Here is a 27,855-nt window from a genome sequence, read left to right on the forward strand (position 1 = left end):
AGGATGAGATGGCTGGATGGCATCACTGACTCGATGGACGTGAGTCTGAGTGAACTCTGGGAGTTGGTGATGGACAGGGAGGCCTGGCATGCTGCGATTCATGGGGTCGCAAAGAGTCGGACACGACTGAGCGACTGAACTGAAATGAGATTAGATCATACTCTGCATACTGTTGAGTAGCCTACCTTTTCACATCTAGTCATAAACGTCCATATCAAAAATACAGCACTATCTCAATATTTTAATGCTTGCACAGTTCCTATACTATAGTTTCATTTGATTTTATTAAATATCTGTGGATTAATGTTTAGTTTCTTCCTTTTCTTTGTGATTATAAAGTCTGCAATGACATCTTAGTGGTTCTCTGATTATTTTTTAGAGATAAACTATATTAACATTTCTTTCTAAAATTAACTTTATTGAAATACAATTTGCATACAATAAACTCATTAAAAGTGGACAATTCCATGAATTTTTATGAAAGAATCCACCTATGTAACCAAAACTACGATCAAACTATGGAGCACTTCTATCACCTCAAAAAACTTCCTCACATTCCACCTCTACCCCTGGCTCTGGGCAATTGTTGCTCTGCCTTCTGTTGCTATAGATTAGCTTGTATTTTCTAGAGTTTTATATAGATGGGCTTGTGTACTATGTATTTTTTTGAATCTGGCTTCTTTCACTTAGCATAATATTTTTGAGTTTCATTCATGTAGTTGCCTGCATCATGAGTTATTTTCTTTATATTTCTGAGTATTATTTCATTATATGAATATACCACAATCTGCTTATCCATTCATTTGCTGATGAACAAATTGCTTCCAATGTTTGGATATTATAAATAAAGTTATATGAACTATGTAAAAGTCCTAGTGTAGACATTTGTTTTCATTTTTTTAGGGTACAAACTTTATAAAAAAAAACTGCAAATTTTTTCAAAGTGGTTGTACCATTTTAGATTCTTACCAGCAGTGTGGTAGAGTTTCAGCTACCTATATTTTTGCCTATATTTGACTTGTTATTTTTTTTCTAATTTTAGCCATTCTACTGGAAGTGTCATAGTATATCATTATGGTCGTGATTTGTATTTCTCTGGTTTCTAATGGTTTTGAGTATCTTTTCACAAGCATTAATCATTTATAGATCTTATTTTATGTTACAACTCTTGAAATATGTTGCCCATTTAAAATAACTAGGTTATCTTCTTACTTCATTGTAAGAGTTACTTATATATTCTAAATACATGTCTGTTGTTAGATGTGTGCCTCAGAAATTTTTTTACTCCCAGCCTGTGGCTTGCCTTTTTAAATTTTCTTAATGGTGTTGTCCAAGAGCAAAAGTTTTTAACTTTACATAAAGTTCACAAATTACAAATTATTTTTTTAACATCAGAGACAGAGAGAGTGAGAGAAATTAAATAGTGGTTAGTGTTGTTTTTGGTACTGAGTGCATACAATATTTCAATTCCTTGGAAATGGTTAACTATGTTAATTAGAGTATTGTATTAATCAAAATATCCCTTTTTCTTATTGCTTTGGGTAGCAGAATTTGCTATATTTAGGTGCCCTCATGTAGTGGCTCTGAAATTTAAATGCCATCTTAAATTCTTTTTTGAAAAAAGGGACTTAATTGAGAAATGCAAGGAAAAAGGAATATATCAGATATCTGATGAACATTTATATCAGAATTATTTTTTTCCCTCAATGAGTAACCTACAAAAGTACGTCAAGAGCAATAATGAAAACATATAATGAGTACTTACTATGTCAGTCACTGTGCTAAATGGCTTATTTCAGTTAATACAACCACGACCCTATGAATTGGTCATAATTTTTATTCCCTCTTTATTGATGAAGAAACAATTCAAGTTCAGCTTACTACAGATCCAAATCCCAGATGATATGTGCCTGTATACCTTGACTACTGCCCACATTTCATTCATTCTCTGTGTTTCCTTCTGCGCATTAAGAGATGTATTGTACACCATCAATAACACTAATTTTACCATGTGTCTAAACTGTTGCACCCTAATATTATTCACTACCCAATCTATGCTCTGGTTTCCTAATACGTCACCCAATATTTTTAATGCCAATATTTAACACATAGAACATTAATGTTCCATGCTATTTATGGGTTTATAATAACCAGCTATTGCATCTCAAACGTACAGTCTTTATTTTTAAATAGCTTTTATATAATGTCATATAAAAGCTTTTATATATGACAATGACCTGTGTCATCATCCTTATTTTGGTATTCATTAGTTTTGAGGGTAAACTTTTGAGATTTTCAAATATTTCATTTCAACCTCAAAAATAATTTTTTCATTGTAGAAACTTAATTTTTGAAGTCACATTTGCCAATATTCTTAAGTAAAAAATTAGAAGATTCTAGTATTGACCGTTCTATGTCTCTGGCAAGGTACAGCTCAAAAGACAAGAATCTGGAAGGAAAGAGAAGTTGCTATGGGAGACGAGGGCCGTACCTCATAAATAAGAGAGTTTGCTGAGTCACAGCTGTTGTTCTTCATTTTCAGATAAGTTAATGAGAATCAGTGGAGGCATGTGGAGGTGAGGTCTCAGTGCCCCACAGAGCTGGCTCCGACTGAGGAGCAATGCATTTTCACTGTGGAATTCAGAGGGGTGGTGATGGTACATCAGTGTCATGGTTTTTGATGGCCCAATATGGCTTTGCTATTAGGCTCTCCAGTTCCATCCTCCTGAGCTTCTCTAAGAGTTGCCCTGGGGGAAAGTGTCTGAGTAGAGTTACAGCAGACAGCTGTAGGACCTCTTTCTCAGCACTTTGTGCTTTAAAAACTAAGTAAACACTCGAATGTACTATGAACATTTTTTTCTCCTCTCCAGTTTCCTGAATCAAAAAACATCAAAGAAATCAAAGGGTATGAAAAAATTCCTTTTACCTCATATTAATTACCAAACTAAATGTCATAACATTGTGACCTTTCTTCCCTTAGTCATTCATATCGGCAGGAACATAGACAATAAGAAACCTTTGGGGAGAATGGTGTACTATGTAAATGGAACACCCATTACCTCTGTGAGAGTGATCATTCATTCTCAGGCCTAGAGCACATATTTTGTTAAAACAGTTAGAGCCAGATCATGCCATCTGTACTTTCTCTCTCCCAGGCAGTTCTGGGGGTAAGGAAAGCACATATACCCAGAGTTTTGTTCACTGATCCCAGCCAGGGCAAGTAGATTTCTGGGAAAAAAGTAGGAACAGATCCCCTTCCCAGCTGTAATCCTCTTCTCCTCCCACTCCATCCTGCCCTCTCCCTGTACCTCTTTTTAGAGTTCCTGAAAGGATGTGGTTGGAGGTGGGGAGATTGTAGAGAAACAATCGGAAAACAGCTATTCAAGACTCAGGGTAAGGGGTGTGTCAGAAAGCTCCTTGGATTAGACTTTACTCGTTTTCTAGTCTTGTTGCTTTTATTTATTAGATGAGTGACCTTGGATAAGTACCTGAACTTCATTAGGCCTCCTTGTTCTCATCTGAAAAATCAGGGGTTTGGATTGGAGCTAGATGATCTCCAATGCCTTTCAAGATTTGACCACTGTGAGTCTCTTCTGTAATTCTTTTAGTAATGCTTGCCCCATTTAAGACAATGCAAAGCAGCATGTGCTTTTTCTAGGGGTCTTCTTAAAAAAAGACCCTGGCACCCTTCTTTTAAAAGAACTCATTTTCCTACAGTCATGTGTTTCTTTAAAAGCAAATATAAGAGGACTGGACTGATCATAGCAATATTCTTCTAGAAATATCTTGTGAAGGGAAGGTTACTTATTTCTTCTAAAGGACCGCATATTGGCCAGAGTACCATTCCATATGCTTTTCATTTCTTTCAGCCAGAGCTTAGCTAGTATGCTCTTAGTAAGGACTGATGAAACTGTATGAAATGTAAGTTTCTTTCTAAAGACAGGAGAGTAAGCCTATATGTACCTACTTCCCACCATTACTCTCCTGAAATAAAAGTAAAAAGTACTACCCCAAAGTAGGTGTTTAAAATCAGTAGAAACTCATGGACTGGAGATTTCAACAAATTTCTAAAAGATAAAAAGAGAAAGGGGGAAGATTAATGGTTGAATTGGCTGAAAATCCCAGTCTAGAATATATAAGATAAAATGACAATTAGAAACTTGAGAGGTAAGGAAATTCAGAACAACAAAGTCAAGACCACATATGAAGTAAACTGCAACTAGGCATGAATCTAAGCAGTTGATAGACTGTAAGAAAAAGCAATCTATTTGCCCTTGATGCTGGAAATAAGCTTCATTTGAGAGACCCAAGGGTTATAACATTGGGTCCATGGAAAATATCATCCTAGCATATTAACATTGAACAATGTTTATATTGATTACAATAAAATATATGCAGTATATTGGCTTGCTTCTATTGTTTATTATATTTTAATAAAATTTATGTTTCAGAACAGTTTTAGATTTACAGAAAAATTGTAAAGACACTTCAGAGTTCCCCTATTATCAAATATCTTATATACCATCAATTTGTTAACAATTAATGAGTATTGATACATTATCATTAACTAAAATCCATATCTTGTGCAGATTTCTTTAGTTTTGATCTACCATCTTCTTCTGTTCCAAGATCCAATCTAGGATACCACATTACATTTAGTCATCAAGTCTCCTTAGGCTCCTTGTGGCTGAAATAGTTTCTCAGACTTTCCTTATTCTCGATGACTTTGACAAGTCTGAAAAATACTGGACAGGTATTTTGTACAATGTCCCTCGTTTAGGATTTGTGTTGTGTTCTTCTTATGATTAGACTGGGGTTATGGGCTTTGTAGTGAAGACCACAAAGGCCAAGTGCCATTTCTGTCACATCACATCAATGGTATATACTATCAACATGACATCACTATTACTGACCTTGATAACCTGTTTGAGGTAATGTTGGCCAGGTTTCTCCAATGTAAAATTTCCCCTTGCCCCCACTGTTTCATGCCGTCCCCTTGGAAAGGAAGAATATAGACTATTAACTTCTAAAGCCAACCTATAGATAAAGTAGGAAAGAATTTTTTGTGGTTGAAGTAAGGACTATAAATATTAACAGTTTTGTTGGTAAAGTGTTGCTGACAAAAATAAAAGGGAGAAGAAAAATGGAGGAACGGGATGGAGGATCAATACTTGCATGAAGAAATTATTTACTTACGGCTGCCCTGGATCTTTGTTGCTGTGCACAGGCTTTCTCTAGTTGCAGCAAGCAGGGGCTGTTCTTCCTTGTGGTGCACAAGCTTCTCATTGTGGTGGCTTCTCTTGCTGCGGAGCACAGGCTTCAGTAGTGCATTGTGTGGGCTTAGTTGCCCCATGGCATGTAGAATCCTCCTGGATCAGGGATTGAACCCATGTCCCCTGCACTGGCAAGTGGATTGTTAACCACTGGGCCACCAGGGAAGTCTAGTACCTGCATTTTTATAGAGGAAATCCATTTCGTTATTGTTGTTCAGTTGCTCAGTCATGGTCAACTGTTTGCAACCTCAAGGGCTGCAGCATGCCAGGCTTCTCTGTCCTTCACTGTCTCCCAGAGTTTGCTCAAACTCATGTTCATTGAGTCAGTGATGTCATCCAACCATCTCATCCTCTGTTGCATGCTTCTCCTCTTGCCCTCAATCTTTCCCAGATTCAGTCTTTTCCAATAATTTGACTCTTCAATCAGGTGGCCAGAGAGTACTGGAGCTTCAGCTACAGGATAAGTCCTTCCAATGAATATTCAGGGTTGATTTCCTTTAGGATTGATTGGTTTGATTTTCTTGCAGTCCAAGAGACTCTCAAGAATCACACCACAGTTTGAAAGCACCAGTTCTTTGGCGCTCAGGCTTCCTATGGTCCAGTTCTCACATCTATACATGACTACTGGAAAAGCTATAGCTTTGACCATACGGAACTTTGTCAGCAAAATGATGGTTCTGCTTTTTAATATGCTGTCTAGGTTTGTCATAGTTTTTCTTCCAAGGAACAAGCATCTTTTAATTTCATGGCTGCACTCACCATCTGCAGTGATTTTGGGGCTCAAGAAAATAGTCTGTCACTGTCTCCATTGTTTCTCCATCTATTTGCCATGAAGTGATAGTACCAGAGGAAATCCATAGATACATTATAAAAAATAGAAATTTGAGTCTTTGTTTAAAAATGTAAACATTTAGTTCCAGTAGAGGATATAAAACACTATCACTGTTGTTAAACATTGTGAAGAGAAGAGTAGTATAAGATACATGCTGATTTTCATACTGTGAAATTGATTGATATTGACTAAAGTTGGTGGCCTTCCCCATTGTTCAGAAGCAAAGAATCCACCTGTCAGTGCAGGATACACAGGAGACATGGATTTGATCCCTGGGTTGGGATGATCCCCAGAAGAAGGGCATGGCAACCCACTCCAGTACTCTGGCCTGGAGAATCCCAAGGACAGAGGAGCCTGGCAGGCTACAGTCCACAGGGTCGCAAAGAGTTGGACACACACACACAAAGTTGGTAATCCAAGAAGAGAGAGAAAGAATGCAGCGAAAGTGAAGACTGAGTGATCTAACTCCAGGTAAAGCCAGTTTTCCTCTGTAGAGAGAATTGAAACTAACAAAATCACTGCAGATGGTGACTGCAGCCATGAAATTAAAAGATGCTTGCTCCTTGGAAGAAAAGTTATGACCAACCTAGACAGCATATTGAAAAGCAGAGACATTACTTTGCCAACAAAGGTCCGTCTAGTCAAGGCTATGGTTTTTCCAGTGGTCATGTATGGATGCGAGAGTTGGACTGTGAAGAAAGCTGAGCGCCGAAGAATTGATGCTTTTAAACTGTGGTGTTGGAGGACTCCTGAGAGTCCCTTGGACTGCAAGGAGATCCAACCAATCCATTCTGAAGGAGATTGGTCCTGGGTGTTCTTTGGAGGGAATGATGCTGAAGCTGAAGCTCCAGTACTTCGGCCACCTCATGCGAAGAGTTGACTCATTGGAAAAGACTCTGATTTTGGGAGGGATGGGGCAGGAGGAAAAGGGGACGACAGAGGATGAGATGGCTGGATGGCATCACCGACTCGATGGACTTGAGTCCAAGTGAACTCCGGGAGTTGGTGATGGACAGGGAGGCCTGGCGTGCTGCGATTCATGGGGTCGCAAAGAGTCGGACACGACTGAGCAACTGAACTGAACTGAGCTGAAGCAAGAAAAGAAAAGGTTATAGTTTTTCACTGGAATTTTTTTTATACTACCTGATTACCATGTGCACAAATTATTTGCTTTAAAGCCAAAGACAGTGTGTAGGGTGGTGTCAGGACTAATACCAGATTACCTGGTATGATTCCTTTTGCCTTCAATGATCCAAGCAAACCTATCAACTGCCTAAACATCATTCACACAAACCATACTGTTGTATCATGTTTTGTTGAGGCAGGAACCTTACTTCTGAGAGAGCAAAGGGGTAATTTTCTTAGGTCTTTGATTTGTAGGAAAGGCACTTTTGAAAAAAGAACTCCTTTTGTTTAAAAACAGATTAGGAAGGTTTCAGTTGCAAGAGAAACTTTCTGAAAGATACATCAACTGTTTCTGGTTGAAAAGTATTGGCAGACAGCGGAATCCTTTGTGTGCTTCCTGTGTTTAGCATTATACAACATGTTTCAGTTTAAAAGCTCTGTACAGTCATTAGCTAATTACCTCCCGAGGGCTGCAGGGTAGTTAGAGGGAATACTGGAACCAAGCCAGATTTTAGAGCTGAAAGATGTGTATGTGTCTGTACCAGCCCTGATTCAGGGTGTACTTGTTATACAGTTTCACACACAAGGATCGATCAGTTAATGTGTGGCTATTCAATCTATAAAATTTTTTTCCTAGACTCAGCATCTTCTTGAGAAATACAAGTTACTGAAACAGAAACTGATTCTGATATCATCTTTTATAAGTGTCTTGAAAATAAACATTGATAACAGTTTTAGATTCATCATTAAATCAGAATCTTCAAAGTGAGGCCTGGATTATGGAATTTATTAAAAGTACCCAGATTATTCTAGAGTAAAGCCAGGCTTGAGGACTACTGACTTCAGTGGAAAATAGCTGCTTCTTTTCCTACCCCCAACAGTAACTAAATCTACAATGAGAATCAAATACAATATTTGGCTAGGGAGAAAATTTATTAAAAACACTAATTATTAATACATATTTCCTCTTGTATAAAATTTATGTTTTACACGATAGAAGTGCTTAAGAAATTTGGATAGAATAGAAGAGTAAATATCTTTGTCTATGTGCATATGAAAAGTCATCACAAAAAGAATCATTGTTTATGTTTTGGGATTTTTCTTTCCATTTTATTTTCATGTTTTGTCTTTTTAAGAAATATTGATGTTTCTCTTGTAATTCCACCTACAATTTTGTATCTTGGTTTTGAAATATACCAATATAAGCTTTTTCTTGATTCATCCTTCAAAAATCATCTCTAAAACTGAAATGTAGAGAAATGAGGCAAACAGGGAAATTTATATCCACAATTAAACCAAAATAGAAATTCAGGTACCTGTAGAGCACAGGCCCAGAGGAACAGTCTCTGTCTATTTAGAACACTCAGACCAGCACTGAAGAACATGTGCTGACTTCCTGCAGCTGAATTTTGACTATATTTGGTGTGTGGTGCCCTCTACTGGCTCTTTCAGGGTTGTCCCTTTTTTTTTTTTTCTATTCGTAAACTTTGTGTTTGGGTCCTAGGTGCCTCAGATGGTAAAGAATCTGCCTGTAATGCAGGAGACCTGGGTACGATCCTTGGGTTGGAAAAATCCTCTGGAGGAGGGAATGGCTACCCACTCCAGTATTCTTGGCTAGAGAACTCTGTGGACAGAGGAGCCTGGCAGGCTATAGTCCATGGGGTCACAAAGAATCAGACACAGCTGAGCAACTACCACTTTTACTACTTTTTCAACGACTCTAAAGAAGGGTGTTAAATTGTATGTGTGCATGTTTGATTTTTGCATGTCTGTATTTTTATTAATATGTGTTGCCTTAGTGTAGAATTGAAGCTATCTACATTCTGGATTTGACTGTGGGTCTGTTTCATTTTTATTTATTCCACAAACATTTTCGAGTCTACCAGGGGTATTGTACTAGTGGTCTGGAGACGAGCTGAAATCTCCTCCTTCAAGTAGCTCATTGTCTATCCTAGGCAGGATCACGATCTAACATGCTTTGGCTATTCCAGCAGAAGAAGCTGCCTCCTTAAGGACCCTTGTCCCTGCTCTGTCGAAAATCAGCCTCTTAAATGGCATGCACAGTTTTGGGAGAGACAGGTGTGGCACAGCCAGGAAGAAAGAGGAAACCTTTCCAACAAGGCAGATCTACCAAGTCGATTCTGGCAACTGATTGCCAGATAAACAGATGTCACAGACAGCTTGTTCTTGACTTACTTAGGGAATTAAAATTTATGATGGACCATTAATAGATAAAGTGAGTAGTAATAATTCAGAGGCTTAATTGAGCCTCTGTAAGGGTATAAACCTCATTTTCTAGAAATGTAAACTTCATGTAATATGTACCCAAGCGAAGGGAGGTAATTATTACATTTTGAAAGCACTTTTGCATTTAAAATTTTACCTCCATTTGGGGAGAAGGAAATGCCTATGAAAAGAATGGAGTTTTTCTAATCTGAGGAAAGCCAAAAGCATAGAACAAAGTGAGGAATTTCTAAAATACTCATGATCACCTCTTTTGATTTGTAGTTTCTTTGACCACACTATGTACAATGATGCAGATGATACATTAGCAAACTCCTCTCCTCTCTTTTTAACCTGAGAACCCGGATGATGACATTGGGCCTACAAAGTTGACTCCATACACCAATGGACACAAGCACGCTTATAAAATATTTATGATGAATATTAAACAAGTTCATATTATATATATATATTATGTACACATATTACATATATTATGTAATATATATGTATATATAATATTAAGTGCCAGACATCCTGGAGTGCAAAGTCAAGTGGGCCTTAGGAAACATCACCACAAACAAAGGTAGTGGAGGTGATGGAATTCCAGTTCACCTGTTTCAAATCCTGAAAGATGATGCTGTGAAAGTGCTGCACTCAATATGTCAGCAAATTTGGAAAACTCAGCAGTGGCCATAGGACTGGAAAACGTCATTTTTCATTCCAATCCCAAAGAAAGGCAATGCCAAAGAATGCTCAAACTACTACACAACTGCACTCATCTCACAGGCTAGCAAGGTAATTAATGCTTAAAATTCTCCAAGCCAGGCTTCAACAGTAAGTGAACCATGAACTTCCAGATATTCAAGCTGGATTTAAACAAGGCAGAGGAACCAGAGATCAAATTGCCAACATATGTTGGATCATCAAAAAAGCAAGAGGGTTCCAGAAAAACATCTGCTGCTGCTGCTGCTGCTAAGTTGCTTCAGTCATGTCCGACTCTCTGCGACCCCATAGACGGCAGCCTACCAGGCTCCCCCGTCCCTGGGATTCTCCAGGCAAGAACACTGGAGTGGGTTGCCATTTCCTTCTCCAATGCATGAAAGTGAAAAGTGAAAGTGAAGTCGCTCAGTCGTGTCCGACTCTCAACGACCCCATGGACTGCAGCCTACCAGGCTCCTCCGTCCATGGGGTTTTCCAGGCAAGAGTACTGGAGTGGGTTGCCATTGCCTTCTCCAGAAAAACATCTACTTCTGCTTAATTGACTACGCCAAAGACTTTGACTCTGTTCGAGAGATGGGATTACCAGACCACCCTAGCTGCCTCCTGAGAAATCTGTATGCAGGTCAAGAAACAAGAGTTAGAACTGGACGTGGAACAACAGCTTGGTTCCAAACCAAGGAGTTTATCAAGGCTGTATATTGTCACCTTGCTTATTTAACTTATATGCAGAGTACATCATGTGAAATGCCAGGCCGGACGAAACACAAGCTGGAATCAAAATTGCCAGGAGAAATATCAATAACCTCAGATATGCAGATGACACTGCCCTTATGGTGGAAAGTGAAGAGGAACTAAATAGCCTCTTGATGAAAATGAAAGATGAGAGTGAAAGAGTAGGTTTAAAGCTCAACATTCACAAAACTAAGATCATGGCATCCAGTCCCATCACTTCATGTCAAATAGATGGGGAAACAATGGAAACAGTGTCAGACTTTATTTTGGGGGGCTCCAAAATCACTGCAGATGGTGATTGCAGCCATGAAATTAAAAGACGCTTACTCCTTAGAAGAAAAGTTATAACCAACCTAGATAGTATATTAAAAAGCAGAGACATTACTTTGCCAACAAAGGTCTTTCTAGTCAAAGTTATGGTTTTTCCAGTAATCATGTATGGATGTGAGAGCTGGACTAGAAATAAAGCTGAGTGCCGAAAAATCGATGCTTTTGAACTGTGGTATAGGAGAAGACTCTTGAGAGTCCCTTGGACTGCAAGGAGATCAAACCAGTCAATTCTAAAGGAAATCAGTCATGAATATTCATCGGAAGGACTGATGCTGAAGCTGAAACTCCAGTACTTTGGCCACCTGATGGGAAGAACTGACTCATTGGAAAAGACCCTAATTCTGGGAAATACTGAAGGTGGGAGGAGAAGGGGATAACAGCGGATGAGATGCTTTGATTTCATCACCAACTCTATGGACATGAGTTTGAGCAAACTCTGGGCGTTGGTGATGGACAGGGAAGCCTGGCATGCTGCAGTCCATGGGGTTGCAGAGTCAGACATGGCTGAGTGACTGAGCTGAACTGACATGTAAGAGTATGAAAAAGTAGCTAGACAAAGAAGTAACTAACGAATTCCAACTAAAATTCAATGTTACTAACTGCTCTTAAGGTAACATAGAGGGAAGGGGATTCGTACTAAGAAGGAGGGATTTAAATAGAGATAACATGGATACTGAACCTTTAGAATGGGGAAGGAGAGGAAACAATAGATGCAGAGAGAACAAGATAAGCAAAGGCATAGAAATGTGAAAATACATGACTCTCATGAGGGACAGCAGATGATCCTGTGTTGTTGGAGCCGAAGGTATGTAGGTAGAGGGTTAGGAGATGAAGAACAAAGGTCCCTGGGTTCTCAGGAAGTTCACTCACCTGGCTCTTCTCAGGTTCTGGGGAGTGTGGGATGGTGGGGCTTCTCTGACAGCTCCCTCAGGATCAAGTCTTAGGTGAGGCCCCTCATTTCCTCCTTCTCCCTGAAGTCTTTCCTTAGTCTCAGCCTACACATCCTTTAACCTCTGCATTTAAAAACCCCTATTCTCTTTTTTTTTTCCCCAAGGGACTCTGCTGGTCTGGTCTTTATTAACCTTGTATCTCTTGCAAAATAGATGGATGATGAAACGATGTAAGACTTTGCATAAAACATCGGTCCCTCAGGGTAAAAATCTGAGCCTAGCAAAGCCGGAAAAGACCAGGTAGCCTAGCTAGACTCTGGGGAGCAGGAAAGAGATAACAAATGGGGAAAACTATGTTTGGCACATAGTTGGTGCTTAACCAAGATTTGTACAACAAATAATTGGTGATGTTGTCATTTAGTTGTTAAGTTGTGTCCAGCTCTTTGTGCTACCATGGATTGTAACATGCAGACCCCTCTGTCCATGGGATTTCCCAGGCATGAGTATTGCGGTGGGTTGCTATTTCCTTCTCTAGGGCTCCTCGCAATCCAGGGATCGAACTGTGTCTCCTGCATTGGCAGGCGATTGTTTACCACCTAATTGCTAGGGAAGCCCAAATAAATGAATTAGGGAATGACCTGATAGTCTCCTGAGTATTATGGAGTACCTCAGGCATTGTTACCTGCCTCTGCAAGAACGCTTTGTATTAGGGAAGGAAGAAGGAAGGAGGGAAAAGATCCATGTCTTCTGGTATTTCCTGGAGTTAGGAGTTTCTGACCTGGCAATTTTCTCTTTCAGGGAAATAAGGGATGTGTGTGTGTGTGTGTGTGTGTGTGTGTGCACGCGCACATATGTGCACGATTCACAAAGTGACCCAATATTTATTTTCTTCCACTCATGCCAAGACCTGAATACCTTGAATTATAAAATCACTTCTTTACTTTGATAACAAGAAAAAAATTTAAAAGTCTCAGAGAGAGCTCAGTTCTAATCGTAAAACTTATGTGCTTGGTACTTGGGATACCAACAAGACTTGGATCTAATCTCAAAGGGCTTTTAACATGGAGAGATATAGTATTTGATGCAAAGGAGAAGGTGCTAGAGCAGAGCCTGTCCCAGGAAACTTAGAGGAGGGGCTTTTAATAGAGCCCAGGGCCTTGCTTCTTATTCCAAGTATAGTTTGATTGCCAGCAGCAGCATCTCCTGGAAAATTGTGAGAAATGCAGACTCTCCAGCTTCAACCCAGACTGACTGAATGTGAATCATATGCACATTAATATTTGAGAAGCACTGGTCTAGGGGCAAGGGTGGGATGTGATAGTGTTCTTAGACGAAATAAGTTTTGAACTGTTTTGAGCATGAGTAGGGTTAGGGGGCTTCCCAGGTGGCTCAGTGGTAAAGAATCTGCCAGTCAAAACAGGAGACGCAGGTTTGATCCCTGGGTCAGGAAGATCCCCTGGAGGAGACGGCAGGCAACCCACTCCAGTATTCTTGCCTGGGAAAGCCAATGGACAGAGGAGGTGGCAGGCTATAGTCCATGGGATCACAAAGAGTCAGAAATGACTGAGTGGCAGAGAGAAAACCGTAAGCAAAAGTTCAGAGTCATGAAAAACTATTGGGGTGTTTTGGGAACTGTATGTAGCTTAAAATTGCCAATCAATAGGGAAAGAGTAGGGGAGAGAGGAGAATGGAGAAATGCAGGAAGGTGGCAGGGTAGGCAGAGGCCAGACCCTGCTGGTTGTGCTTTATGTTAGAGGTTTTGCCTTCACCTAAAGCATCTGAATGCAGAGTTCCAAAGAATATCAAGAAGAGATAAGAAAGCCTTCTTCAGCGATCAATGCAAAGAAATAGAGGAAAAGAACAGAATGGGAAAGACTAGAGATTCTTCAAGAAAATTAGAGATACCAAGGGAACATTTCATGCAAAGATGGGCTCGATAAAGGAAAGAAATGGTATGGATCTAAAAGAAGCAGAAGATATTAAGAAGAGGTGGCAAGAATACACAGAAAAACGGTACAAAAAAGATCTTCACGACCCAGATAATCATGATGGTGTGATCACTCATCTAGAGCCAGACATCCTGGAATGTGAAGTCAAGTGGGCTTTAGAAAGCATCACTATGAACCAAGCTAGTGGAGGTGATGAAATTCCAGTTGAGCTATTTCAAATCCTGAAAGAGGATGCTGTGAAAGTGCTGCACTCAATATGCCAGCACATTTGGAAAACTCAGCAGTGGCCACAGGACTTGGAAAAGGTCAGTTTTCATTCCAATCCCAAAGAAAGGCAATGCCAATGAATGCTCAAACTACTGCACAATTGCACTCATCTCACATGCTAGTAAAGTAATGCTTAAAATTCTCCAAGCCAGGCTTCAGCAATACATGAACCATGAACTTCCTGATGGTCAAGCTGGTTTTAGAAAAGGCAGAGGAACCAGAGATCAAATTGCCAACATCTGCTGGATCATGGAAAAAGCGAGAGAGTTCCAGAAAAACATCTATTTCTGCTTTATTGACTATGCCAAAGCCTTTGACTGTGTGGATCACAATAAACTGTGGAAAATTCTGAAAGAGATGGGAATACCAGACCACCTGACCTGCCTCTTGAGAAACCTATATGCAGGTCAGGAAGCAACAGTTAGAACTGGACATGGAACAACAGACTGGTTTCAAATAGGAAAAGGGGTACATCAAGGCTGTATATTGTCACCCTGCTTATTCAACTTCTATGCAGAGTACATCATGAGAAATGGTGGGCTGGAAGAAACACAAGCTGGAATCAAGATTGCCGGGAGAAATATCAATAACCTCAGATATGCAGATGATGCCACCCTTATGGCAGAAAGTAAAGAGGAACTAAAAAGCCTCTTGATGAAAGTGAAAGAGGAGAGCAAAAAAGTTGGCTTAAAGCTCAACACTCAGAAAATGAAGATCATGGCATCTGGTCCCATCACTTCATGGGAAATAGATGGGGAAACAGTGGAAACAGTGTCAGACTTTATTCTTTGGGGGGCTCCAAAATCACTGCAGATGGTGATTGCAGCCATGAAATTAAAAGATGCTTACTCCTTGGAAGGAAAGTTATGACCAACCTAGATAGCATATTCAAAAGCAGAGACATTACTTTGCCGACTAATGTCCGTCTAGTCAAGGCTATGGTTTTTCCAGTAGTCATGTATGGATGTGAGAGTTGGACTGTGAAGAAGGCTGAGTGCCGAAGAATTGATGCTTTTGAACTGTGGTGTTGGAGAAGACTCTTGAGAGTCCCTTGGACTGCAAGGAGATCCAACCAGTCCATTCTGAAGGAGATCAGCCCTGGGATTTCTTTGGAAGGAATGATGCTAAAGCTGAAACTCCAGTACTTTGGCCACCTCATGCGAAGAGTTGACTCATTGGAAAAGCCTCTGATACTGGAAGGGATCAGGGGCAGGAGGAGAAGGGGACGACAGAGGATGAGACGGCTGGATGGCATCACTGACTCGATGGACATGAGTCTGAGTGAACTCTGGGAGTTGGTGATGGACAGGGAGGCCTGGCGTGCTGTGATTCATGGGGTTGCAAAGAGTCGGACACAACTGAGCGACTGAACTGAACTGAACTGAATCGGTGATAGAGATGCATGATGCATTCAGATTTGCCTTTATATCACTGAGGCCCTGAAGAGCCTGAGAAGGTCAAGGCGGAAAGGCAGAGAAATCACTCAGGAAGCCATCTCAACAGTTTAGGAGAAAGATAATGAGAGTCTAACTCAGGTAGTGCAGTGAATCGGAGATCACGGGCAAACTTATTAAGACATTTTAGGAGGTAATAAGCAGATGAACGACTTCAGTATGGATTGAGGATGAGAGAATGGGAGAGGGCTGAGTCTTGACTGCATTAGTAGTGGGTGGTTGCTCATGATGCCACTCACACAGTATTATTCACAGATGAAAGAATAAAAGAAGATGAACAGGTTTGAGGAAGGAAATTATGAGTTCAGTTTTCAACATGTTCTGCTCTGGTGAATAGAAAACATGCATAGGAGGGAAAAAAAGAAGAAAACACTGTAAGGGTGGAGAACTGGGTGAATCAATGAGGGTGGAGAAGGAAAGCGAGGAGGAAGGAACAGTACCCTACCCAGATCTGGGGCTGTGCTCAGTCGTGTCCAGGAACTGTAGCCCGCCAGGCTCCTCTGTCCATGGAACTTTCCAGACAAGAATACTGCAGTGCATTGCCATTTCCTACTCCAGGGGATCTTCCCAACCCAGGGATCAAACCCACATTGCTTGTGATTCCTGCATTGACAGGTGGATTATTTACCTCTGCGCCACTGGGGCTACAGTCATACACCTTCCTTAGTAACCTGTGAGTTTTTCCTTTAGTTATGTTTCCAGAGACTGTTTCTTGGAACTTGGTTCTGGAAACTCAATGGACTTCAAAGAAGGGCAAACGGCTTTATTCATGATTTCCTATCCTGTGATCAACTCATCATTGACACGATTTGCTCTATGAAAAAATATTATCTAACCTGGAGTTCAAGCTGCTCCAGGATTAGAATGACCACACGGTTGTCTTTTCCCACATTGTCTTATTGGCGAGTGACTTTGCCCACTGTCCTCAACACTATTTCCAAAGTGACAATAATACAACGCTGAGTGATAACTTGCTCAGTCGTGTCCGAGTCTTTGTGACCCCATGTACTGTAGCCTGCCAGGCTCCTCTGTCCACGGAATTCTCCAGGCAAGAATACTGGAGTGGGTTGCCATTTCCTTCTCCAAATGCAGTGTTAATATGTACCAAAATATGTTGATATGTGTTTGCCCGTGGTTGTTCTTCAAGATCTGGATGACTCCTTCCAAAAATCTTCCCTCTGTTAACTTTTACAACACTTTCATTTTGCACCTTGAAATTCAGAACTCGACCGTGGTCGGTCTTGGATCACACTCGTAACTGTTCCCTATTTAGCAATCTGTTCTCTGCTCAGTCAGTTCAGTCGCTAAGTAGTGTCCGACTCTTTGCGACCCCAGGAATTGCAGCACGCCAGGCCTCCCTGGCCTCTGCTCATAGAGGTCTAAAAATATCCTGGCCTTCTGAATCTCCACGGCAGAAACTCCATAAGGTTTTTTTTTTTTTTTTTCTTTTTTTTTTACATTTTCCGATCAGTCATTATCAGCCAATAAAAAGGGAAAGGTCGGCACGTGGTATATTAGTTCGGGAAGAGGGAAGGTATTCCAAGCAGATCCTTTCGCTCTTGCCAGAATCAAACATGGCGGGCTTCAGCCCGACCTTCCGGAAAACCCGGCTTTCTTTCCCTTGAGCCCGGCCAATCTTTCGGGCTCCTTTTTAACCTTCCTTGCCCCTCGGCGGCTCCGAGAGGGTCAGCACCTGGGAGCGCGACAGCGGACCTGCTTCCCGCCCCCATTCGAGGGCCCGCCCACCAGCCCGCGCCAGCCAGTCGCGGGCTGCGCTGCGGCGGCTGGCAGCGCCGGCCGGGCCCGCCCCCCAGCCTCGCTGTGGCCTGCGGCTCCCGGGCCGGTAGCGCCGCTCTTGGTCGCGCTGACTCGTAGTGTGGAACCGCGGGTCACGGGTGCTCTTCTCCGGCCACAGATTAGCCAAGAGCCGCCGACGCCGTCGGCCCCGAGCCTCCGCCATGGACTTCGAGGACGGTAAGCGCGGCTTCTGGCTGGTCACCGCGGCGGGCGGCAGGCGGGGTGGCCTGCCCCCGGGGTCTGTTTACCGTCTCAAGATGGCCGTGTGGGCTTTGTTCTGCGGGCCTAGAGGCCGTCGGCCCGCCTGCCCGCCTCGGGCCCAGTGCCTGGAGTCGGCCTCGGTGGGGACCCGCGCGCCCGGATCGCCCCGCCCGGATCGCCCCGCCCGGCGCCCGCTGCGGCCCGCGACCCTGAATTCCGCTCCGGCCTCGGCGCGGGGAAGGAGGCTCCCAGAGCGCCGCGGCCTCCGGAGTCCCCAGATCGGCCCCCGCCCCGCTGCGAGCAAATTGCCAGGAAGCCTCCAACTTCCCGTTCTGGGCAAGAGGGCGAGCGGGCCTCCCCCGCCGCGGCTCGCGCTCGCCCGGTGGGCAGCGACCCAGATCGTCCTTTTAGTAAATCCCCAACTCCAGGTTACTACTCGCCAGTTAGGATTTTCTGAGGCTTGCTCATGATCGTGTTCCTTGGTTGTCTTAGTTTTTAAGATGAGTTTAAAGGGCTTCTGTAAGTGATTAAGTATAGTAGATCTCCATCCAGAATGGAACGTTAAGGTATTTCTGGTTAGCAAAGTGGGATGTTTATCCGCTAACAAAGAGTGTCCGGGCGTTAATCCCTAAATTTAAAATACTTCTGTGAACCAAAGCGTTTTCTCTGGACATTGTGTTAAGTTAGTCAAAATTTTGGCACAGCATCACGTGCCCTTCAAATTCAGACCTACACACAGCCGCCTGGGATGGACTGCTGTTTAATTAAATGAGCAGTACCTTTCGGTCGTCTCTTAAACACTAGTTCTTTAAACCGTTTCATACGCTCACGAAATAAAATTAATTTGGTCTTCATATTGTCTTCAAATCTTGCTCAACTTTTATAGTGATTGGTGTCAGGATAAGATGAGTACGTAATGACAGCATTAGGGAGACATGAAAAGGGATGTGAATATACTGAATTTACTCCTGAGTTACCGGGCGTTTCTGAATAAAATGGCTTCACTAATTAGTCGTAAGCCTCTAACCCAACCAACTTTGAATATGCTGAGCCTGATTAAATGATCTTTTGATCTTTGATTTGATTTCATGCCACAAAGAATTAAAGCTGCCAAGTCTAAGTGTATGAAAGTGAAGTCACTCAGTCGTGTCCGACTCTTTGCGACGCCATGGACTGTAGCCTACCAGGATCCTCAGTCCATGGGATTTTCCAGGCTCTACCTGAGTGGGTAGCCATTTCCTTCTCCAGGAGATCTTCGCGACCCAGGGATCGAACCTGGGTCTCCCGCATTGTAGGCAGAGGCTTTACCGTCTGAGCTACCAGGGAAGCTAAGTCTATGAAAAGGGACTGGAATAACCTTTTGTGGATACTTTTAAGTTACTTTGAAATAGGAAGTTCAGATATTAACAGTAGCACACTCTAGTGTTTGTTTTAGTTGAACTTTGACTCATTTTGATATCGTTACCTTTAAACTGAATATTTGAAATGTCAGAGTTGGGAATGAATTTAAAAAATATGTTGCTGTGTGTTCAACACCAAACTTTGGTGACAGTACCAACACCCAGGGTGCAGCAGAAACTACCACTGTGGGAGGAGGGAGTGATGGGAATGGTCCCCTCCCCCCATGAAGGAACCCATTGTCTTAGGATGTTTACGTTTTATTATCACCATCTGCCCACAGTTCTAAACGGTGTGAAGCATAAAATTCTAAACAATGTCACTGATAAAATGTTCCCTCCCTCCTGCTCCCTCCCTTCCGCTACTGCTTTATTTGGGGGATGGAATTTGCCTGACAATATGTTGAACTCTAATCCTGTATAGTGTAGTTGGAGTCTATTGTATCCAAAGGACTGCTCTATTAAATTCCTATTTGTTAGTAGAATTAACTAAAGGATTTAACAATTGCCAAATTAGTTTTGACAAAGAAATTATGACCTTTGATAATGATGCCACATCCTGAATAGAAATAGCACACACAGGTATACACATATGAATGTGCATTTCTCAAATAAGATCTTGAAATCTTTATAGACAGCAAATTAAGCGCTAAGAGAAATAGTACATTGGGAAAAAAAAATATATAGAATCAATTCTCACATGTCCCTGTTTTTGGCATTGTTGGATATATAATTTATCAGCCTTCCCTTTTGTTATGCTGTATAAATCAGTACTAGATCTCCTTTTTTGGCCTTAATTATATATCAGGTTTTATTAACTAATTTTTACATTGCCATGATTTGGATGATAAACCTGCCATTTGGGGAGATAGTGAAAAGAAAGGGATATATATTTTCCTATATGAAGTATATATAATTATTAACACCCTGTTTTTGTAGATAGTTGAGTTAATGGCAGTTTAAAAATTGTGTTTGTTTTTAGTAAGTGGGTATATCATTCAAGATTTTTGCTAATATTGCACTAATTCCTTTCTGTTAAATGTGTCTTCATAGATTATACACACTCTGCTTGCAGAAATACTTATCAGAGCTTTAATGGTGAGTATCCTCTTTCATTTGATCTAAAATACATTAAGGGAATGCATCTCAGTTTTTTTGTCACCCATCTAAAGTACCAATGTAAGAAGGAAATTCTGCCTTGTTTCAGTCATTGTTTAGTCTTTGGATGTGTTAGTGTTAATGTTGTCATACTATGTATAGTATTTGAGTTAGGAAATTTGGAATCAGAAAACCTTAGGGCTATTCAGAGTAGTTTGACTCTTTATTTGAATTCTGAGTTCTTAATTCCAAAAGGCTCTGACTGTATTGAGTGATGACTTACAAGAAACTAGCTGAGTTATTTTTGTTGAGTTAGAGGCTTTGGTATTGAGTAATGTAGATTAAGTGGATTATTGGCTTGGTTTTATATTGCTGCTTTCATAATTCATTTTGACCTGTTTTTGAGGTCATTTGCTTTAATGTGTCCAAATGTGTTAGTATATTAAGAACTGTCTAGAGCATATAAAGAAGCCTTATCAATATAAGTATGACATCAGAGTGACTAAAGAGCTAGATAAAATCATGACATATGCAGAATACAATTGGGGTAGAGTTTTGATAGTTTAGATTAGAGTTAAGGCTTTGCCAGACGGGCTAAGAACATAAAGAAGAGCATGGAACAGTTCAAGAGGTTATAAAAGCATTATATGAAGGACCCCAGAGAGTGGAATTAAATTCCCTGATTGCCAGAAAAATACAACTTTCAACTGTTGTACAGAATGTAATCTATTCACAAAATAAAACTGAAGCAAATGTACTACTAAACAAAGAAGACTGTCATTTCATGAGAATAATTACCATACAGTTAATTGCTACTTACCATCTCTAGGAATTTAGAGAAACTTCAAATTTGATGTCAGCTAAAAAGGTTAAACATATAGGAAAAGTCAATATATGTTAAGTGCTGAAAAACATATTTTTGAGCAGGAGAGTGATATAATAAAGTTACCAAAAGAAGTTTAATTTTCATCCACGTGTAGGTTATTTTGAAAACTGGAAAATTATCAAGAAGGAAGATTATCAAGTTTCATAAATTCAGGTGTAAGAATTTTACACCTTGGGAGGTAATGACAGTAATTTTTAAAATATTAAGCCATTTCTTGAGAAAGTTAGCAGAACTTTCAGGCTGCCTAGTAATGAGTAGAAAATTGAGAGGGATGCATAACAATGAATCCAGGATTGGAAACTGGAGTGAGCAGGACTAGTACTTTTACCAAAGAGATTTGGAATGATAGAAGGCCATGATTTCCATTATTTCCATGATTTCCAGAGAGTTGAGTTTATGCCTAAATATAGGACTTTGAAATACAGAATCATAGAGGGTCAGAAGTTTATTTTCTTAATATACAGGATTGCAGGAAAAAAAAAGAAAAAGCTTAAAATATTTCTGTCACTGATGTTAGGACCTTCTTTTGAAAACAGGCACATTGAGGTGTAGTAGACATCTAACATACTAGTTTCAGGTATACAGCATAATGATCCCATATTTATATATGCTGTGAAATGATCACAACAGTGAGTCTGGTAACCCTTGATCACCACATATAGTTTTCCTGCAATGAGAACTTTTAAGATTTACTTTCCTTAGCAACTTTCAAATATGCAATACACTATTATTAACTATAGTCACTATGCTGTATATTACATCCCCCTGATTTATTTATAACTGGAAGTTGTTACCTTTCAACTCCCTTCACCCATTTCAACGACTCCCACCCCCTTCTCTGGCAGTCACCAATCTGTTCATTATGTCTGCAAGCTTGGATTTTTTTTGCTTTGTTTTGTTTTGATTTTTTAAAAAATTCTACGTGTAAATGAAGTCATACAGTTTTTATCATTCTTACTTCACTTATTTCACTTAGCATATGCCCTCAAGGCCTGTCCATGTTGTTGCACATGGCACGATTCCATTCTTTTTCATGGCAAAAGTAGTATTCCATGTATATGCATACATATATATCACATTGCATCAACTTTATCAATTCATCTATTGATGGACACTTAGATTATTGTGTATCTTGGCTATTGTAAATAATGCTGCTGTGAAAATCAGGGTGCATGTATCTTTTCAAGTTAGATTTTTTTTCTAGCAGTTAAATGTTAGACTTTTTTTTTCTCAATTTTAGTTCCATTAGTGGTTTTCATTTAAGGGTGATTGTTAGACTCCCCTGTGGAGCTTTTTCAAAATGTATCTATTTAGGTCATACTCTAGTCCTCTTGAATCTTAATTTTTAGGGTAAATGGTCCCAACTGTGTCAGCTTTAAGAACTATTGATACTTTGAATCTTTTTAGAATGCACCTCTGGTTAAAGAACACTGCTTGACAACACTGAGGCCTGAGTTATCTACATTTTATAAATGAGGAACTTAATTTCAGGGATGTAATTTGACTTCATTCAACAGAAATTTACTGAGTGTTTTGTATTAGATAGTGTTATTGGAGCTGGCAATACAGTAGTGAATGAAACGGACAAATATTCCTGCCTTTGAAGTGTACAGTCTAGTGGGGTGAAATAGTAAACAAGAAGTAATATTTATTGTATTGCAGCAATTGCTTGGGAGAATAATAACACAGGACAGCTGTGTATGTGTGTGTGTTAAAATTTTAAAGAGATTAGCAAGGGTAAGAATTGCTAACAGGGTAACTTGAGCACAGAGTTGAGGGAGATGAAGATGCAAGCCATGCCATTGTCTCCATATTTCCTTCTTCTTATGTAAATAGACAAAAAAAGGGAAAGCATTTCTGATAGAGGGAAAGCAGGAACACAGGTAGGGCTGAGTGCGTTGTGCTTCAGAGTGACTTAGGAAGATGGGCTTGACTACAGCAGATGATTTTTGCTGAGTGATCTTAAAACAAGGTTAGAATAGGGAGGTGTATGTAGCCAGAAGTCAGTGAAAATCAAAGACAATTTGCTTAACACACAAGAAGTAATAGAAAGTGAAGACCTTAAAGAATTGAGGGTGTGAGCAACACAGACACAGAGGAAGAACATTCCAGGCAGAGGGAATAGTAGGTGCAAAAATGGGTGTATACCTGTTGTACTCTAGGAACGGCAAGGGACCTAGTATAGCTAGAGTGGAGTGAATAAGGCGAGATCACAGATGATGAAATTAAGTGGAAATAGATCAAGTTAAGAGGTAATGGGAAAGATTTCTCCACTTTGTCTCTGTTGACATTTTGGACTAGGTAATTCTTTGTTGTGGGGGAGTGTCCTATGCACTGTAGAATGTTTTAGGAGCATTCTTGGTCTCTTGTCATTTGATGGAGGCAGCACCCATTACTCATTTTGGTGACAGCCAACAATGTTTTCATTGTTTGACCCCCTCTGGGGGTCAAAATTGCCCGTGGTTAAGAACCACTGATACAGGTCTTATAGATCATCTAAAGGCTTGTTTACTTGGAGTAAGTTGGGAAGCCACTGGAAGGTACTGGGCATTGAATATAATTTAACTTACCCTTTAACAGAATTCTTCTAGCTATTTTGTTGAGAATGAACAGAAAGGTTGAAGAAATGAAAACAGGAAAATCAGCTGGGGGGCTGTTGCAGTAATGTAGGTGAGATACGCTGGTGGCCTGTACCGGGCTGATAGTAGTGTGGAGGTGATAAAAAGTGGTCTCATTCACGACTTAGTGTTACACAACTTGTTAGTTATTTTGATCATGTCAGTTGTTTTTTCATACTACTCCACACCTCTTGTGATTTAATTATAAGTGAATGTAACATTTGTTGAGCTTATCATTTATGAAAAGTGAAAGTCACTCAGTCATGTCTGACTCTTTGCAACCCCATGGACTGTAGTGCATGGAATTCTCCAGGCCAGAATACTGGAGTGGGTAGCCTTTCCCTTCTCCAGGGAATCTTCCCAACCCAGGGATTGATTCCAGGTCTATCGCATTGCGATTCTTTACCAGCTGAGCCAGAAGGGTGTAATCAAATCAGTAGAATAGATTTGATTTAAAATATGTCAGATTAATTTTGAGTGAATAGTTTTCTTATTTAATATATATTTTATTCAGGGATAATTGATGGAATGCTAAATATGTCAAATGTATAACAGCGTCTCACAATTTTTGAAGGTTATATATAATATAAAATATATTATAATATATTATAAAATACTGCAGTATTCCTTGTGTTGTACAGTATATCCTTGTTCTCATTTACTGTTAATAGTAAAGATATGTTATAGTCTTAATAACTTTATTTTTAAAGTGATTTTTAAATTCATTCAGTAACCTGGAAGATATGTAAATGGTCATGGTCCTCTTATAGACTCTATCCCTATAATCAACACTGATTATATGCAGTACCCATAAAGACTTTTAGTCTTCTCCTTTTTAACTAACTGATTAGTGACAGTACTATGAGCAATAAACCAAAAGACATTGCTGTGTAAAGATAGCTCTATTAATCTTTGTGTACTCTCTAGTGCCTGGGAAAAGGTGAGTGTTCAATAAATGTTAGTAATTTATGACTCTGTAGTGAAGTAAAAATATACAGAATCAAAAAGCTGAAGGATTAGTATCCGAAGGCAACCTCTGCTGACTGAAAATAGAAATTAGCAGAAGTAGCAATTTAAGTTTTTTTGTTTTGTGTACCTAACTGAACCTAACTCTAAAATTACTTTTTAATACTTTTTAGAGGAAAGCTTTTTATTTTGAAGTCTTCATCTTAATGTCAAAATTGTCCTCTGTTTGAGAGAGATGAGCGACTTAATATTGTATACTTATCAACTCTAAAGACCAATGACTTTTATTAGTCTGGAACTGTGTTATCTGATGTGGTAGACACTAATAGACACTAACCATTTATGACTGTTGAGTACTTTCAGTGTGGATAGTCTGAATTGAGGTGTGCTGTCTTAATATGAACTTGATTTGAAGTCTTAGTATAGACAAAAAACATTTAGAATATCTCATTAATACTTTTTGTATATTGGTATGACAAACTTTTTGTCATTAAAATCCATTGGTATGCCTTGTACTTTGAATGGATCTTTTTATGATGTGTAATCCTGTAATATCAGGTATTAGTTATTTGAAAAATACTGGTTTATTCAGATTTTTCAAATATTGGCAGATTTTATTGTAGAAATTAAAAAGTTGTATTCAGTAATACCAGTGTCAATTTCATCAGAAAAGCCTTTTAAGTATTGGGAAACTGTCAAACTCAAGTTTTAAATTTTAATTTTCACATGAGTGCTTGAATTTTATCTTTGGCAACAAATACTATCAATTGTTCTTTGAAGTGACAGTTCTACTTCATTTTTGAGAAAGTGTCTGCCAGATGCTCAAGTCTGAAAGCCATAGTTTTTGAATGTCAGTCTTTCCTTTTAGTAAAAACAGTATTCCTTGTAAAAAAAAATGGCTAATTCAGTGGCTTTTCCTAAAGAGAACGATGGCACTTAATGAAACTTTATGCAGTGATATGCAGCAAAATTGTTTTATGTATACTTTCCATTTTACTATCCAGAATATCGTAAAGTATACACAAAGGTCATGATTTAATAAAATTGCCAATTTTCACTTCTTCATCAAGGACATTCTTTAAGTGAAGATTATTTTATTATTTTTATTATCTTTGGTATTTTATTTTTTTACTGCAGGTGTGCAATACAGCTATCAATACTAGTGTGGTCTGGTGTCACTGCCTTGATTTGTGCTATAGCAAAAACTGTTTTACCCACCAGTGGTTTTGCATCTTCAATGCAAAAAAATTTTCATCACTGTGAAAAAGGCAAATGTTTTAGTATCAATAATGTTTATAAAAATAGTTTGACCTTGTGGATCCCCTGAAAGGGTCCTGGCAACTAGTGGTCAACGGGCTATTGAAACCTACAGGCCTGGGGTACATAAAAAACTAGTAAAAAAGAGACCTTAACCACAAGACTAGTGTACATTTAACGTGAGGTCACAGGACTTTCCTGGAGGTCCAGTGGCTTAAGACTACACACATCTACTGCAGGGTGCATGGATTTGATCCCTGGTTGTGGAACTAAAACCCCACATGCCACGTGGTGCAGTCAAAAACAAAAAGATTAAATAAATGAGGCCACAGATAGCAGAATACTATATAAGGCAGAGTATCATAAACACCGTGTAAAAACTACAGACTTTTGCAGATATTCAAAAGAAAGAGACAATAATCAATTGAGACAACATCAGCAAGGTGTTCTTAAAAGGGTTAGTATTTGAAATGGACTTTAAAAAATTAAAGAATTTCAATAAGCTATTATTTGGGCAATAGAGAGAGCGTTTCATGTAGAAGCAACAGTGTGAAGCTAAAGTGGTGGATATTTATAGACTTTGGGAAAATCATTTCATCTTTTTGGTTCCATAATCTATCAAATGAAAAGGTTAAATATGATCATTTAGGTTGCTTTCAGGTTTAAAGCTGCAAGATTTTGTTGTTAGGACCAGAATATTTATGTAATTATAATTAAAATTTAGTGTTTTTAAAAAAATAAAAATAAATGTACTTGCTTTGTATATACTCTTAGTACATAAAACTTGGAGAGGGTGATAAATGAAGACTTTTAAAGGACTTTATAGGAAATACAAGGTAAACGGTTTTTAAATTTTTTCAATTTTATGATCATAGTAAATTCATTTTATTACCTTTTTTGTTGTATTTGTTTTTTATGTCAGAGGTGGGGATGTAGGTGGAATTAGAGGAATTGTAATTAAATAGTGCTTTGATTATAATTTTTTTAGTGTTTACATTGCTAGAATTCACATTCATTCCCTTTATTCAAAGTATTTGAGGATTTAAATATTTGAGTCATTATTTATATGCAGAGTATCACATAATGGCCCCACTCTGATTTTACTTTTTAAAAATATCTATTTCAATTACTGTGTGAACTATTTCAATTGGGCATATTTAAAATGAGGCTGCCTCAGATTTTTAGATGTTTTGAGAGGAGTTAGATGCAGAAAGGAGAAGGCAATGACAACCCACTCCAGTACTCTTGCCTGGAAAATTCCATGGAGCCTGGTAGGCTGCAGTCCATGGGGTCGCGAAGAGTCCGACACGACTGAGCGACTTCACTTTCACTTTTCACTTTCATGCGTTGGAGAAGGAAATGGCAACCCATTCCAGTATTTTTGCCTGGAGGATCCCAGGGACGGGGGAGCCTGGTGGGCTGCCGTTTATGGGGTCGCACAGAGTCGGACACGACTGAAGTGACTCAGCAGTAGCAGATGCAGAAAACAATACTATAAATTTTTTTCCTTTTAACATTATTAAATACCTTATTTTCTTGAGAATAGGAATTATTAACTATGTACTATTGTAGCACCTGACATAGGACCCAATGGTAGTATCCTAAGTCACGTAAATATTGGCTAAATTGAAGATAGTTGTAATATAGAACTTTTTAGTTGATAGGTTTTTTTTAATCAGGTCTTATTGGCAAATCTGATTTTTCAGTAGATTATATGACATAGGACCCTATGGTAGTACCCTTGTCGTGTAAATATTGGCTGAATTGAAGGTAATTTTAATGTAGAACTTTTTAGTTGATAGCTTTTTAAAAAAAATTAGATTTCATTAGCAGATCT

General features: G+C 39.4%; 1 protein-coding gene across 3 annotated transcripts in view; it reads left to right on the plus strand.

The window, feature by feature from the left end:
• Positions 17,363-27,855, plus strand: part of ZNF326 (zinc finger protein 326) — a 37,690-nt gene continuing 27,197 nt past the window's right edge. For 2 of the 3 annotated variants that reach the window (XM_018045731.1, XM_018045732.1), the window contains exons 1-2: positions 17,363-17,772; positions 20,247-20,291. In XM_018045731.1, the coding sequence (XP_017901220.1) occupies positions 17,757-17,772; positions 20,247-20,291 (61 nt within the window). In that variant the 5' untranslated portion in view covers positions 17,363-17,756. The remainder of the gene's footprint in view (positions 17,773-20,246; positions 20,292-27,855) is intronic. The other variant, XM_018045733.1, reaches the window with a different exon arrangement.

The sequence above is a fragment of the Capra hircus genome, chromosome 3 (assembly GCF_001704415.2).
Source record: "Capra hircus breed San Clemente chromosome 3, ASM170441v1, whole genome shotgun sequence".
Lineage (NCBI taxonomy): Eukaryota > Metazoa > Chordata > Mammalia > Artiodactyla > Bovidae > Capra > Capra hircus.